This window comes from Polypterus senegalus, chromosome 5, assembly GCF_016835505.1.
Source record: "Polypterus senegalus isolate Bchr_013 chromosome 5, ASM1683550v1, whole genome shotgun sequence".
Classification (NCBI taxonomy): domain Eukaryota; kingdom Metazoa; phylum Chordata; class Cladistia; order Polypteriformes; family Polypteridae; genus Polypterus; species Polypterus senegalus.
Genome location: NC_053158.1, coordinates 155533264 through 155550060, shown reverse-complemented (window position 1 = coordinate 155550060; position 16797 = coordinate 155533264). Strand labels below are relative to the sequence as shown.

At 34.8% G+C, this 16797-nt stretch overlaps 1 protein-coding gene across 6 annotated transcripts in view; it reads right to left on the bottom strand.

The window, feature by feature from the left end:
• The window catches only part of wdr37 (WD repeat domain 37), a 156280-nt gene that overhangs the window by 87690 nt on the left and 51793 nt on the right, over positions 1-16797 (bottom strand). For all 6 annotated transcript variants that reach the window (XM_039753535.1, XM_039753534.1, XM_039753531.1 and 3 more), the window contains one exon: positions 1650-1785. In XM_039753535.1, the coding sequence (XP_039609469.1) occupies positions 1650-1785 (136 nt within the window). The remainder of the gene's footprint in view (positions 1-1649; positions 1786-16797) is intronic.

Below are 16797 nucleotides of genomic sequence, written 5' to 3'. Positions count from 1 at the left end.
AGTGGAATTCGAAAGGCTCAAAAAAAAAAAAACCTTGGTGTTATACACATGCAGAGAAAGTCAAAGAATATGAAACTAGGAAAATTAGAAAGTATACAAAAAGAAAGTAAAGATCGCAGTATCGCAAACAAACGGAAATTACTCGAAAAAGGGAAAATAATCACCACGGACCAGGGGTAACTGAAAAAAAAGCAGGAAAAAAACGAGGTAAGAAATAAAAGACAGAGTAGAAAACAAAGTAAAACGTCATAAAGAGGTTATAAAACAAGGAGGCCAAACACATGCTGAGCAGGTTAGAGATAATGAAAACAGTAATTCAAAAGACTCAAAAAAAAAACGTAGGCACGAAACACATGCAGAGCAAGATACAGAAAATGAAAGCAGAAAAAAATGACAGTGTCAAACCAAAGAAAGTAAACATCGTATTAGCGCAAAGAGAAATTATTACTCGGAATAAATAACGAAAAGGAGAATAGAGATTGAATATATGGACATAAGTGATAGGTCAGAAGTATGTAAATATTGTAAGGCTTTGAAGTTTAAGTCAGAGAGTTTCAAAAACGGGATTTAACTCACATGCAATTATTGGTTACTTTGCATAAAAAAATTATTAACTGCTGATGATGTGGATCGTTTTGTCTGTGCTGAAATTCCAAACAGAGAAACCTATCCTAAATTATGGTACAAAATCATTAAACACAAGTCTCAATGACCTCATTTAAAAGATTCAGCATATTGGGACACGAAAGATTCCAAATACAGGGGGTCCTCGGGTTACAACGTTTCGAGTTCACAACACTCACTCCCATAAAAACTTAAAAAATTGAGACATGAAAAGGAATAAAGGTATGCATTTTTTTACACTCATTTTTTCTGTTACTACAGTACAGTGTATTTATGTCCTTTTCTTTTTTCTCAGACTTAGATTTTGTGTTTTTACGTTCTAGATTATGATTTTGCAAATGTGTTAAGATAGGTAAGTGACTTAGGCTAGAGTGTGTTTCGGCTTACACCAAAATTCGGGTTACATCACTGTTGTAGGAACGGAACTGTGTCATAACCCGAGGACGCCCTGTATTGTTTTTACAGAAGTTCTGAAATAAAAGTGAAACTAATGAAATAGCAACAATTCAAAGAAAAAAAAATCTTACAAGTGTGTATCCGGAAAACCAAACACGGGGGTTGGCGAGCGAAACGAGCAGTGGGCGAAGCCCCCTAGTATTTCATAAATATATTTTACTTCATAATCTCCATCAGCTAACTAGTTTTGTGCTTCCCTTCAAAGACATGTATATGTCCCATAACAGAACTTTCAAAATTCTTAAAAGGTCTGCTTTATTAAGATTGACACTAACATTAAGTGTTTTAACAATATTCTCATTATAATCTAAATGTAGACTTTGTTTCATCTTTTGCTAGATTTCATGTGAAATTTTGTAAAGGTGGGAAATGAACAACTAACCACATGAATTAATGTTTACATTTGTTAAAAGAAATAAATAAGAAAAGTGATGTTTTCCCATATGACATTTTTACATGAGCTTAATTAATTTGTTTACATACATGTAGATCACACACTGAAATAATTTCTGTACATAGACATGTTATAACAATACAGTTTGTTTTAAGTCTTATTAAAAATAACACACCAGCAGATGCAGTGCCTAAGACTACAGGCTGTGTCTTTGTAACACTGACATCCCAAATTCCGTCTCTGTGGCCAACATATTCCTTAACCAGCTGGCAGACAGCCCTTGAAGTGGTAGTCTTGAAGCTGGACACAATCTGCAAGAAGCAAAAAAAGTTTATATTTTTCTTCAAAAACTTTAAAAGAATATTTTTAATGTGAAACTGGTATTTGCCTCAATTACCATACATGCATAAATTAGTAAAATACAAATTTGTTTACTACATGCAGCTAGAACCATCTTTAGAGCATTTTGCATCTTTAGCATTTGCATGTTCTAAAGAGTTATGTCCTATTTTTTGTTAATGAATTTTATGGACTGCAAATGTGTGGCTCTGCAGCTTTTTATATACCAGTTTATATTACGCTATTCATAAGTACACCTGTATGTAACTAAATAAAAATGCTTATAGTGCTTAAAATTGTAACAAAGAAACAACTTTCCTATGAGAGAGAATCATTTTTAATAACAAAGAATTACTATTTATTTTATTTTTTAAAGCAAAACCTGCCATGATGTCATAAAATAAATTAAATTACTGAAAAATGTTTAAATTAATTTTTGAAAGTGACCAATATCTGGTACAGATGTAAACAGACACAAATGTGGAAATAAATAACAAAAAAATATCTTGTTTGTCTAGACAGGTGTAACATAAACATTAGTTCATCATTAGTTACAGGGAACTAGCAGTGTGATAGTAATAATAAATCCAGGGCCAAAGAAAGCAGCGGTTGGGAGTGCTATTTATAAGTATAGTACTAAATATAGTTTTAATAAAATCTTAGAAATTTTATAGTTGACATTTAAGTACTTATTACCCCCTTGATTCAAGCAGCATAAACAACTTTGAGGAATACATGGCTGATAAGTCTCATTGTTAAAACAGGAAATAAAAAAATACATTTCAGTTTAGCATACTTTTGGGCTTTCATCATTCTTTCATAAATGAGTTTGTCATAATTAGATTTCATGTTAAACTACACTGCTAATACAAGTACTCTTGCCAAATGACTTTTGTGAAAGCTTTCATTTTGTTGTACTTCACTGCTTGCCATATAGATTCAAGAAACTACATGTACATGTAAAAATATTAAACAAGAACAAAAAGCAATAAAACTAACATAGTGTGCCACTGGTACAGTGGCTATTAGTTAAACACTGCTGCTGAAACAATAATATTCATCATTCTAAGCATAAGGCCTATTTAAATTAGGTAATTATTGTATTAAATTTCATTCTGAATATCGATCAGGGAATCATGGTTTAACACTTACAATATAATTTGAATTAAACAAAAACAAATGGGTGCTAGATTGTCAGCACTCTAAATCCTACCTAAAAAATTAAATCCTTAAGATATGTCCTCTTAAAAAATGTTTGAACAGATAGATAGAAGGCTTTAGCAAAAGAAGATTTATCAACATATGTGATTTAATTGATTTTCATATATATGTGAGTTATTAGTAGAAAATAAAACCATACAGGGCGGCACGGTGGTGCAGTGGGTAGCGCTGCTGCCTCGCAGTTAGGGGACCCGGGTTCACTTCCTGGGTCCTCCCTTCATGGATTTTTCATGTTCTCCCTGTGTTTGCGTTGGTTTCCTCCAGGTGCTCCAGTTTCCTCCCACAGTCCAAAGACATGCAGGTTAGGTGCATTGGTGAATCTAAATTGTCCCTAGTGTGTGCTTGGTGTGTGGGTGTGTGTGTGCCCTGCGGTGGGCTGGCACCCTGCCCGGGGTTTGTTTCCTGCCTTGCGCCCTGTGTTGGCTGGGATTTGCTCCGGCAGACCCCCGTGACCCTGTAGTTAGGATATAGCGGGTTGGATAATGGATGGATGGATAAAACCATACAGCTTGTCACATCCAAACAGCAATTCATTTTATTTTGTCAGATATAAGAGTATTTCATTTTAGACTTAATATTTATTGCCAGTCAACTATTTGTTCCCACTGCTGACTAAAATCTTCCTTCTAGTGAGTTGAACTCATCAGTGATGAAGAATGTTAAAATGCATTAATAAACTCACAAATCTATGCTAGATAGCATGTCTAACCTATACAATAAAATACATGGAATGTACCTTTTCATTTTGCCTCATTAACAAATTATAATTTTCAAGGGCAATCATCCATCAATAAGTGTTGCTCTCTAGGACTGTACACAGATATCCAAATCAGCACAGTTAAATAAATGCATTCATTACTGAAAAGAGTTACTATCACCAGTGCCTCAAAAGAAATCCTTATCACAACCACATTGTAACCCAGATTATAATTTACGTAATTATGCTTGAAACCAGGTTCTCCAAGTACAAAGAGAATTGTTCAGATTTACACATTTTTCAGGAAAATAGGTTTACTGTAACTAGAAATGAGAGCTTTGTGTTTATACTTTAAAATATGCATAAGCTACAAGAAGATATGAATAAAGTGCTTCATAAATTTATGAGAGCTGATCAAATAAGTGTTTAGTCTGATTCATTAAGAGAAACAGTAGTAACAAGACAGATTTTATTTTTCTACATAATCCCCATGAATATTAATACATTTGTTCTAACATTAACAGAGCATTTCTATATCACTTAAAACTTGTTTTCTCTAGGTGATTTGCGTTATCATCATTGGCACTGTGCATCCCAAAGATGTTGCTCATTTGACTAGGACCAAGTCTGAAGATTTATTTGAATCTGCAGTATCTCAGAGCAGTCTTGTGCAGTGTGAATGGGGACACTCTCATATAACAGAAGGGGAAACGGTTGTCATCTTCCCTCACTGTCTTTCTTGGACCAAAAGGTTTCTATAGAAGTAGACATTCCGGGTACCTAACATGAACAGACCTTGCTAATGCTTATCTGTTCATGATAAATGGATTCATTTAGGCCCTATAATGTCTGTGAGCTAGCACATTCATTGATTCTCCATTAGGATTTACTCAATAGTGGCAACATCCTGCCACATCAGAATTCTGCAGTCCAACTCATAACTGCAACATATGAAGGGCCTTGGTACATTGTTGATTAGGTGAGGATGAATCTCTGATTGAACATTTTTCGTTAGCATTAGAAATGTAATAATAGCACAATATTTAATTTTGCAGTTTCTGAAATCCATGTTGACTTGGTTCTGAAACAAAAAACATACACTACAAAGCACAAGTGCTAGAATCATGTAATCCATTTATTTAATATGCAGAGGCTAATCTGTGGCCAGTTCCAAAAAAGCATTGCAGATTACCCATTTTAGGTTCAGGCACAAAACTTTAATCATCTGTCATGCACTGGATTTAACAATGGTTACTTATGGACTATTGTCAGTTTAATGTAAAGTATCGATCTCATTCATCTGAAATGACTCCATATAATGAAACTGTAAACAAATGTCAAACATTTGCACCTTTTAGTTTTGCATGTTATGGAATGTCTTACGAGTACACTCATTGTTTTGCACTACTGAGCTGAGGCCAATCCAAATACACCTTTCAAACTGCACCAAGTAAATGTGAACATACAGTACTGTACCTGACACTCTTATCAGCACAGCTTTCCTCTTTTAACACTAGAATTACCAGAGCCAACAAAAAAACTCATAGTTCTGACCCACCTTAAATTCTTCGCAGCTCTCCATCTGCGTCTTTTGTCTTCTAAATGTGCCGATAAGCCCAAGCAGCAAGCACCCTGCTTTAAACCCCCCCCCTTTGCCTCAGCACGGGCAAGAAGTTCTCCCAGTTCCTGCCTTGATTGATTATCTGGGAGTGAGCTATCCAGAATTGTAAGGGGAAATAATTGTAAATGTAAATGTATGACATTTGCAAAAGTCAGCTTTTTTTCCAATTTAATTCTCTCAGTCACATTCACGCTCTCCCTTGCCAATCCCCAACCCCTAAAACTGACGCTGTTCATTTTCAAATAATATTGCATTAGTGCAAAGATATTTTCTGATTGGTGCGCGTATGTACTGTACAAGGCATGCGCGGGGGGCACTGAAAAAAAAAGAGTGTTCTTTGCTTTCCTCACAGAGCAACTTCGTTGTCGCTTCTTACAAGGAAAGGCGATGGATAAAGCAAAAGATGATGCAACATCGACAAGCTTCTATTCCAAGACAGCCGCTTCCCCTAAGAAAGCAAACTCAGTCAGTCAGTGTCAGCCGCCCCTTCAGTGTAATAGTAACCACAGCACAGAGAGAAGTGTGTACACTGCAACAGGTACACATGTTGTAAACACAGAAAGGACGGTCCTTGGAGGTGTGGAAACTGTTAACATTTGAATCTGAAGACTGCATATAGCATGGAACTGGCCTCTCTGTACTATTCTTTCCTCTGCATGTCCTGGAGTACAAAAGAAATAGCACCATGCACCCGAAAATGGACAATGGCAAGATCGAAAAAAAAAAAAAAAAAAACGCGGTCACTGATTACAAGCACAAAAAGGTGTGCAAATGAATATGAATAACATGAATAATGTTGCATCAGTGCCACAATGTGTTCCAAATGTACTATACAGGTCATAAAATCAGCTATTCAAAATATCATATATAGCTCTGTCTCTGTTTTTTGTCAGTGCGGCTTTGACATCATGGACCATAAGGTGCATACTAATTCAGCGTGAGCAGGAACACTCAATAAAACTGAATAAAAAAAATTCAAGTGACGGTGTGATGCGAAGAAGGCAGATTCACCAGCGTTTCTGCGTCAGCTTTTATCCATCCAGATCAGAGAATGTCCAGTTCTATTGTCTCAAAACACCACTCATATCGACAGTTATTCCCAGTTTTAGATAAAAAGTAACCGCATCAGATCTGGGGCAGGGGGTGAGTGTTGTATCATGATCGTGACTGAGAGAATAAAAGTGAAAATAAAAACGCTAACTTTTACAAGTACTATAAATTTACACCAGCTGTTACAGACACAAATTAAATGTAGGTTTTTATTGTATAATATTAACAATAACAGCAACTCACCACTCAAAACAGGAAATTTGCCGGGGAGCTGGTTTCTAACTCACGACCTCTGGATTATAAATCGGCAGTTCTAACCACTACACCACGGAAGCTGTCAATTGTACTTGCACCTTTTGTGAAAGTGTTTATTTGATATTTGGCCATCAGCCATCACACGTTATACAGTTCATGTCTACATTTTGTTATTTATTACTTAAACATGAAAAACATTTCTGTTTTAACAATGTATTTAATAGATTGTTGTAAACACAAACACACATCAAATTATTTCCCCTTACAATTCTGGGTAGCTCACTCCTAGATAATCAATCAAGGCAGGAACTGCCTTGCCCATGTTTTTGCTTGCCCATTCTGAGGCGGTGGGGGGATGGTATAGCAGGCTGCTTGCTGCTTGGGCTTATTGTCACATTTAGAAGACAAAAGACGTTGATGGAGAGGTGCGAAAGGATTTAAGGTGGGCTGGAATTACGAGTTTTTTCATTGGCTCTGGCAATTCTAGTGTTAAACCATGCCTTAGAATAAAGCGGGAGTCAGGCTGTTAGAAACTGAACAACTTCTTGATGCAAAGACAGAAACAGTTCTAAATACAAGACAAACTAGGAGGTGCCAAGCAGGGATGAAGAAAAAATCCAAAACCCGAAGACAGGAACTCTACATTCCTTCCAATATTACAGAAAATGCAATATTATTAGAAAATAAGATGGAGAAGCTAGCAATACTAGTTAGGACACAGAGTTAACATACAGAATGTAGTGTAATTTTTTTTTTTTTTTTTTTTTTAACTGTGAAGTGGCTAAAAAAACAAATCTGTAATTCCAGTGTGACTGTGAAGAGAGTTCAAATTCTGAGCAAGCCATTTACCAATATTGCAGAAAAATGGCAATCGTGTACGCTTATGAATAATAAATATTTAAACTCTATATTGAAATGAAAGAACATTTCTCTAAATCAAATAATGAACTTGCATTATTTGCCTTAATAGTTTTAAAATTCTATTTTATTTACTATTTAAATTCTTCACTTTGCCTATGCTGAAGCAGTCATTTCATTATCACAAAGTGTGAAAAAATAACACCCCTGTGGATTAATTGTTGTTTCTGGAGTCTTTAACCATGTTTATATCTCTTCAGTTTGTTAAGTGAAACGCATAAGAGAATAGAAAGCTGGAACACAGCTGTACTAATGTTAAGAAGTAATATAACTCCACAGCATGTTTACACTTAGGAACTGGAAAATAACCAGGTGTAGCTCATGTCCCTATATAAGGTCAATACAACCAGAACTACAATCAGTGAACATCAGGAAATGGTCATGGAGACTTGGAGGGTCTAGTTAGAATATAAAAACTAAGTGGAACTCTGCGATCCACACAGTGAGGGCACAGATTGCCTAACAGACTGCACTAAAGACTACATATATGTCTGTGTGATCATCATAATAACCACAAAAATGGTATGCCGTGTACCCAACAGCAATCTGTGTGCCTCCAATTATCTAAAGGCTCTTTTCAACAGGAAAAAGATTGCCTTTATGTCAGTACACTTTAGAGAACTAAAACAGAAACAGGAGGCGGAGGACAAACAGGAACCAAGGAATGTGTGAAAGGTGAGAAAGCGTCTAAAAATATTAATTGCTATAAATAGATAACCTACCAATATATGTAGAGACAAGTAAGATAGGGCCACACAAGTTTAATGATTTATTTTCAATTTTTAACTCATGTCTTGCCCACCTGTTCCAACCCTAGGACATCCTATGCTGTCATAATGATTCTGACACTATGGATATAAGGCCATAATCAGAGAGTATTATTTATTACCTTACCCTGAATATCCTGTCTTCTTTGTCTCAAAAATTCTGTCTTATGTACCTCAAAACATTTCTCTTCTTAATCTGAACTACCTTACCTTGAAGCATGAAGCTCAAGATGGGCCAGAATTAACAGCTTCCCTACAGGTGATGTCAGCAGCCATTTCACTCTATAATAGTCCCCCTACTGCCTCCACAATGTTAAGTGATATTGATCTTTTATTCTCTGAATGGTACTGAACTGTTTCTTGCAACTTATGTAGAGCAACATTTGCTAAGGCAATGTTCTGTGTTGAATGACTGATGATGCAATTTTTTCAGTTTCCTTCGGGTCAATAAAACTAACGAACTGACTACTTTCTTTCATTCTCTCTTTGCCTATCTTATTATTTGATATTTCTCTATTCACTAACATTTAGATATTGCCACGAAGGACCAAGGATGCTAAGGACCAAGGATGCTAAGCATAAAAACTATTTACACAGACCACATAATATTCAAACAAGCAAATATATCATTATTGGAAAAGCAAATCTAAAAAGGTAAGTACATAACTGTTGCACTTGAGCCTTACAACACACAATTTGTTTAACTATTAAGAGGAAGCAATATGTCTGCTGTCTCAAGTCTCTGCTTGACACTCTCCTCTCTTTGCAAGGAGCGGCCCTCTATAAACCTCCTTGAAATAACTAAGGTCTGTGGCTTTAATAAAACTTTTACATCCACCAAGGTAACCTAGTGGTTCAGTCAGGATACTGAATATCACATTTCCAAATATTTATTTGGAAAGCTGAGGTTTATGGTGCAAAAAGGCAGAGGAACATAGATTTAAACAAATATAAATCTTTACAGAAAAAATCTTAATAAAAATATGGTGTGCACTGGCATCATGACACTAAAAAAAGTTACATTGTGCTTAAGAATCATAATGAGTCTGTTAAAAAAATGTAAATGGCATGCAGTGCAACAATCAGTATCTTACAAAGTTTTACAGAAAAACAAAATCATAGTGCTGCAGTTTGCAAGCAAACAAGAGGCTGTACTACACAACAAATGCCTCTACTTCAAATTCCATTTGAAACAATCCACTTGCATTGTTTTAAGTTTCACTGCACAGCACAAACCAGGTTAGTGTATTTAACACATTAGTCTCACTATAAATGTACTGTATATATCACAAATATATTCATAAAAGTTCTTCTACATAATATGAGAAAGACCATTGTTATAATAATCATGCACATTAACATAACAGCGAAGAGCAAAGAGGTTACCCATGAATCTCCACCCCATAACTCCCAGTTTCCCATGTTGAAGTTGCGAGGTCCACCCACTTTGCATTGCATTGTATGTATGCGCTACATATTAGATCAAAGAAGAAAGGAGTTTTAATGCCTTAAATAGTGAATCTGTATTGCATAATAAATAAAAGCACAGTAAAATAATTCATAACAGACCAGAAAACAAGTATGACATACAACTTTAAAAACAGCCATTCAAATGAGCACTCATTTTGGAAGTTATATTATGTTCCACAGAACTAATTTATATCGCACTGCACATGTACTGTAAGTGTCGCTTATCATGATATGGCCCAAATTAAAGTTTTATCACTCCCTCTGCCAAGATTTTGGTCTGTTCTACAAATTGTTCTCAGTGTGTTACAACTTTCAATGTACACTAGTATGGTGGTAATGTACTTTAATAAATCATAATATGTATTGTATACCTAAAAGCATATTGCATACAGAAGTACTCAAACCACCTGATTTACTGTTTTGTTTTTACCTGCATTTTAAACAAACTGAAATATGTTTTTTTCCCCTGTAATACTAACACAAAGCTAAGAAATCTGTATAAAAAAGTAGTCAAGAATTCATGAACAGTCTGAACAACCACCTTTGGCTTTATTTTTAGCTTTAAGACACTATAAAGAACACCTCTATATGTTTTGAAAATCATCATTTGAGAATTTTCATCTACTGTTAATTGTATGGTTTTTTCAAAGCACTATAAGCTGTTATGAAGTGTTTTGGTGAACCCAAGTCCAATTTTTTTTTCTACAGAACTCAGTTTAAAGCTCCAGCTGTGTCTCCCAATAATATTTACTATTTTTTAAAAAGCTACACAACAATATATGCTTCAGGTTCTTTTTTTGTTGGAATCTGTGATGTAGCATATGGTACAGTAGTAGGGGTAATGCTTATATTTATCACTGATAAAGATAAGAATTTATACGTTATCAAAACTATTAAAAAAATACAAAAAGTCAGACATTTCATGTTCTTACCTTCAAGGAGCATACACAAGATCAAACAAAAAACTCCTATAGATAGATTTTAAAACTGCAGTGATTTTTTGCTGTCACTAAATGGAATAAGCCTGAAAAATAATGCTGAAAAAACATTCTGTTGACGGAAAGTATACATTTTGTTACTTTTGGTGATGATACCATATAAAATATCAACTGGTTTCCATATGTTACACTGTCAAATTCTGTATAAAATGTCTTTTATTATTGACAAATATATATGATGTCATCCCATAAACACATTAGTTTGCATTTAAGGTGAACAGATGTGCTGATGTCATTATACACCCTCACAAGTTTAAAAAGAATAACATTTTATAATACACAATACATTACAGCTGTATTTTATCATGTATTGGTTGTGTAGTCCTGCTTAGACATGTATCATTTAAGGAATAATCATACTTTAAGTACAATGTCCAGCCATATTTTTTTCTTAATTCTAATTTACTTTAATACTAACAAACGGAAGAAGCTTTGATCAAATCTTGATTTGTGCACAGCATAATAAATAGACCACATAAAGGAACATATCTAGACTGATCAACCTAGAGGAATCAATTTCTAGAAATCCAGGGACCAAATGAGGATATGCAAGTACTTATTTTGAATGTTAGTAAGGTAGCATGAGAAACATCTCTACTTTTGTGAAAATGCTTATACTATGGTGGAGTAACCCAAGAAAATCAAGACGGAGTAAGTGAATCTCTCGTTTGTCCATATAAGGTTTGTGATCAATGCCAGACTTCCCTTAAAGAAAAAATGAGATGGTTGAAAAGAGGATGTGAGAGAAAATGAATGTTTGACATCATTGGTAAGTGAAACTTAAGTAAACAACAGTGAATTAAAAAAATGTTAAACACCATGCTCCACTCTATTTTGGTAAATGCTCTCAGTGTTCATAATGTCTTTGCTGTATGGAAATGTATGATACACTGTCCATATGGAAAGTATTTTCCACTTTGGCATAAGGAATAAGGGGGTGGAAGAGATACATTAGTTTGATTTAATAGAATGTTTTTATTTTCTTTCAAAATATTTACACAGTTTGTAAGGTCTTTGAAGGAAAATTGACTAAAATCCTAACATCTCAAATCCTAATCTGTTTGAAGCCTTAAGCTAATTTTCTAAGCTTCAGAAACCATAGAGAACAAGTCCTCCATCGAGTCGTCATGTCTTGGTTTGGCATTTAATGCAGCATAAGGCCAACTGAATTGATCACAATGATCTGCATCATCTTTTAAAATGCATCTTTCTTATAACAGAGAATTATAAAATAATGCTGCAGGTTATATGCATCATACCTGTGAACAATTCTTATAAAGTAACATTCTCAAGTATGTTTAACCCACTTTAGGGGTGCAGGATGCCACATCCATACATGGAGTACAAAGCACAGAAAAGCCCTTGACAAGGTGTACATAATATTGTGCAAACATTCACACACTCACAACTCATTCAAAGTCAATCTGGAATCTCCAAATAGCATAACTGACAGGTGTTTGGAGATGTGGGAGGAAAACCAAAATACCCAGAGGAAAACCCATGCAAACACAGTGAAGACGTGCAAGCTCCCCATTTAAAATATTCAGGCATACAAGAAGTAGTAGTATTGCCTACTGCACCATCTTGCTGTTAATGAACATTCTGTAAATCAAAATATTTACCAATGAATAGAAAAAGAAAAGCTACTAGTTAGAAAATATTAAAAACACTTAAAAATTTCACACTTTTAAGATATGCAAAAGATAAGTATAAACACATTTTACTAAAGGATAAGTTTGGTATTTATCAATTTGAAGCTATTTCTTCATAAACATTGTATATATGCTTTTGACACAAAACTGAGTCCTAAAAGTTAAGCATTTTCTATAAATATTTAAGAATACATAGCTACTCCTGGCATTTTATAATGAAACGTTATGGGGCACAGCTCACCTAGAAAACAAAAGATTTAAAAACTTACTGAACATTTCTAGCATTGATCCACATCTTGGACTTACACACACATTGTGAAATAGCATATATATGTAATTTTAGAGCATAAAAACACCAATATTACAAGATTTAGCCATTTTAAAAAAGACCACGCCATTTCAGTATTTGTCTTCTTCCACAACAAACTTTCATCCCAGGGTGTAGTTTCCTCTCAACAGACAAAAAGCACAGTAAACTGTAGGGATGGTCAATACCACTAATTTTGAAATCAATACCAATGCATGTATTTAATGTATCAGATTTTCGATATTGATACTGAGTATTTTTAAAAGAGCACTGGAATTTGTTTTCAAATGATGAAAGTATTTTAGAATGGCTAATATTAATGGGCCGGTCTGTATTTAAATTAACTAATATTAAAACAGAGTACCTAGGTCACTGTAACAAATTACTAAATATAAATTAATAGAATGAGCATGTCATGTTATTTTCTAACCCACTTATCCAGACCAGGGCTACCGGGGGTTTTTGGGGTTGGGGGTGCTGGAGCCTATCCCAGCTGCAAGGCAGAACCAAACCCTGGACAGGGCACCCATCCATTGCAGGGCGAACACACCAAACACACACTGCAGCTGATTTAGTTTTGCCAGTTCACCTAACCTGCATGTCGTTGGACTGTGGGAGGAAACCAACACAAACACAAGGAGAATATTCAAGCTCCACACAGGGAGGATCTGGGTCGCAAACCACGGTCTCCTTACTGCGAGGCAGTAGCATTACCAATGCACCACCATGTTGCCCAGAATGAACATACAAACATAATAAAGATATGAACTTTGACATTTTCATAAAGATTTGGTTATTTGTTTAATACAGTACATGTAAAAGAGGCAATTACTTCAAGAAAGTGCTTAAACTGATCCCCTTAGAACACTAACATTTGCAAAGAAAATAATATTCCCACATTTGCATTTTCTACCCTTCTGTTTTACAGAAATACAAAGAGGACTGTTTGACTTATGTTAGGTAGATTGCCCAGAGGGGACTGGGCGGTCTCTTGGTCTGGAACCCCTACAGATTTTATTTTTTTCTCCAGCCTTTGGAGTTTTTTTTGTTTTTTCTGTCCACCCTGGCCATCGGACCTTACTCTTATTCTATGTTAATTAATGTTGACTTATGTTTATCTTTTATTGTGTCTTCTATTTCTCTATTCATTTTGTAAAGCACTTTGAGCTACATTTTTTTGTATGAATATGTGCTATATAAATAAATAAATAAATAAATAAATGTTTTTCATAGAGAAAGATTTTGTCATATTAGCTTTACATTCACTTAAGTTTCAAATTTGCATTTACAAAAAAATATCATTGATGTTTTTACACTTAATCCTATTTTGCTTCTGTGGGTACAAGGCAGGAATAATTCCTGGACAGGACAAACACACACAAGCATGCACACAAATCAGGGGCCAAATTAACATTTTTAATCCATCCAACCTACTGTACAAGTGTTTGGACTATGTGAGGAGACAGAAGCATATAATTTTAACAATACAAAATTAACTAGAATAATTATATTTTATTACACTAGGTGCTGTTACTAATAAAAGTGCTTTTAAATCCATTAGTCCACTAATGTAAAATAATCTATATGTTTATAATCATTTACCCTGGCACTTATCTTTTGGAAAGAAAAAATACTCTCAGTGAAAGTTTTCATCTTCAAGTTAGGCATACCTATTAAGTATTTTGCATACTGTTAAGATGATTTAGCATTCTTATTTATGTATATTGGTTATATTATACCATTCATTTTAATTAGAAGAAGAAACAATAGAGACAGAACCTGTGACAAAATGCTCTGACAGTTATGATTTATACTATTATGTCTCCTCCATTATGCTAACAACAGGTTTTATCCTTCTACTAAAAGCGGTCAGGATTGTCCTTCCGTCCTGTGAGTGCTATGCAGGCACGGAGTTTCACACACGCCCTGTCCATTTTGCAATGCACGATGGGATTTGTAGTTTCATTTTTCCAGGTAAAAGATGATTGTCTACTCCAGACTGTGCGATATCTTCTTCTTCTTTCTTACAACATAAAAGCGGTCGGGATTGTCCTTCCGTCCCGTGAGTGGAAAGTGTAGCGGTATTCCGCTTATCACAGACTTACTACTTGCAGATTGCGGTACGAAGCGACATGATGTGAGCAGAGTTCTGGTGCTCCCATCGTTCCCTTGCTTTTGTGCGCGATGCGCTGGAAAAATAGACAAAATGATGTCTCTGGAAATAATTAATGTTGATGGAGTACAAATGCCTCACCGCGTAGTAAATATCAGGGGGGTTCAAAAGGGCAACCTCAATATAGAAAAAAATTTAAATTTCATCACAAAAATAACAGAAACTACGAGTATTAAAGTAATACCGCTCAAATGCAATATAACCAAATGAATGAGTTTGAATAAAATATCAAATTGATCTACATATTGAATTGCCTTAAGAAGTGGTCAACTTAAAAGTCGGTCACCTTAAAAGGCGGGTCAGCCTAGTGTTTCATAAGTATTAATGAGTGGTAAATGGCAACATGTTAAGCTCAACTGAAAAGTCTTTAGTAACAACCTGTTTACCTTATGCTGCTAGCAGCAGTTACTTGGATAGTGTCTCCTGCCTCTTTAAAACACTCTCCTGCAACATCCCTTATCTGGCACAGATTGCAGCTAAATTGCCATTTATCTTTCTGTTGGTCAGCATGTTTGCTTTTTAAATGTTTAAATGGGCTGCTTGTTTAGCCACTGTACTGCTCCTTTTCACTCATATAGCATCGGGAGGCTGTATTCTTTTCCTTACTATGCTTTTGGTCTGCCATTGTCATAAACAATCTGCACTTGTTCAAGGGGCATGGGTTTCCGATGTTCTAACATCACAGCCCATCACTTTGCTCATTTCAGTATGTGAGAGCGGAAAGTGTGTCAGTACATTCTATGTCTCTGCCAGAACCATGCTACCATATCTTACAGACAAAAATAGGAATCAAAATTTTTAAATGGTACTCGATACCAAATGAGTACAGTTTAAGTATTGAAGTATTGTAATTACAATTACAAGCAAAAAGAAAACGTATCCTTACCTTGAGAAAAATAGTATCACGAATATGCGATAAAGTGATTATTTCCAGATCCCTCTTATTGTCACAAACATGTGTTGGAAACACAGAAGGCACATCTTCCTTTGCTGCCTCAAACAGGACATATGTGGTAAGTTTTTAGACTTTATTTTCCAGTGGTGCTCAGTGTCCCATAGGTTACACTATAAAATGCTAGGACCGGCTATGCATTTTTTTAAATTTATAGAAAATGCTTAAATTTAGAACACAATTTTGCATGGCAAAAGTATATATGCCATGTTTGTGAAGAAATAACTTTGGCTTGAAAAATACAGAACTTATCCTTTAACTGACAATTTTGAAGTGAAAAGTCTAACTGGATTAAAATCATACTCTAAAAAGAAAAGTAAAATGTTTAATGCAAATGTATTATATTTACTAATAAGAATTACAGAAGCACAATTAACAGAAATTACAGGTATAAGTTAGTAACCCATCAAAATCTAATATTATTACTGGTGTATAGATCTATACACTATGGACAAACTATCCGGAAACAGAAGAGTGCTTCAAACACATTTGTTTCACCAATCATTCTGCCTGATTTAAACAGTTATGTTAGGGGAGCCTGCATGACCAACTGCAAATAATGGAACCATGCCTTTTAAGATATAAAAGATAATGAGATTAGTAAATAATTTCCATGCATTTGTAGACACTTTTCTTGCATAATTTTACATTTGTAGTTATATATGAAATGTACTTTTAGATTACCTCTGGAATGTTTTTTTAAATGATTTTTTCCACAAACATTTACTGACTAATGGTCATTGGTGCTATTTTAAATGTTGAAATTAATTTCTGTGTTGCATTAATCTGATTTGTAGTTAAAATGGCCAAAAACACTCTCACAAAGCCTTTGGCCAATATCAAGCATCCTTAAGTTATTATATTACCATTGATTTACATTTTAGCACATTCACTGCAGACATG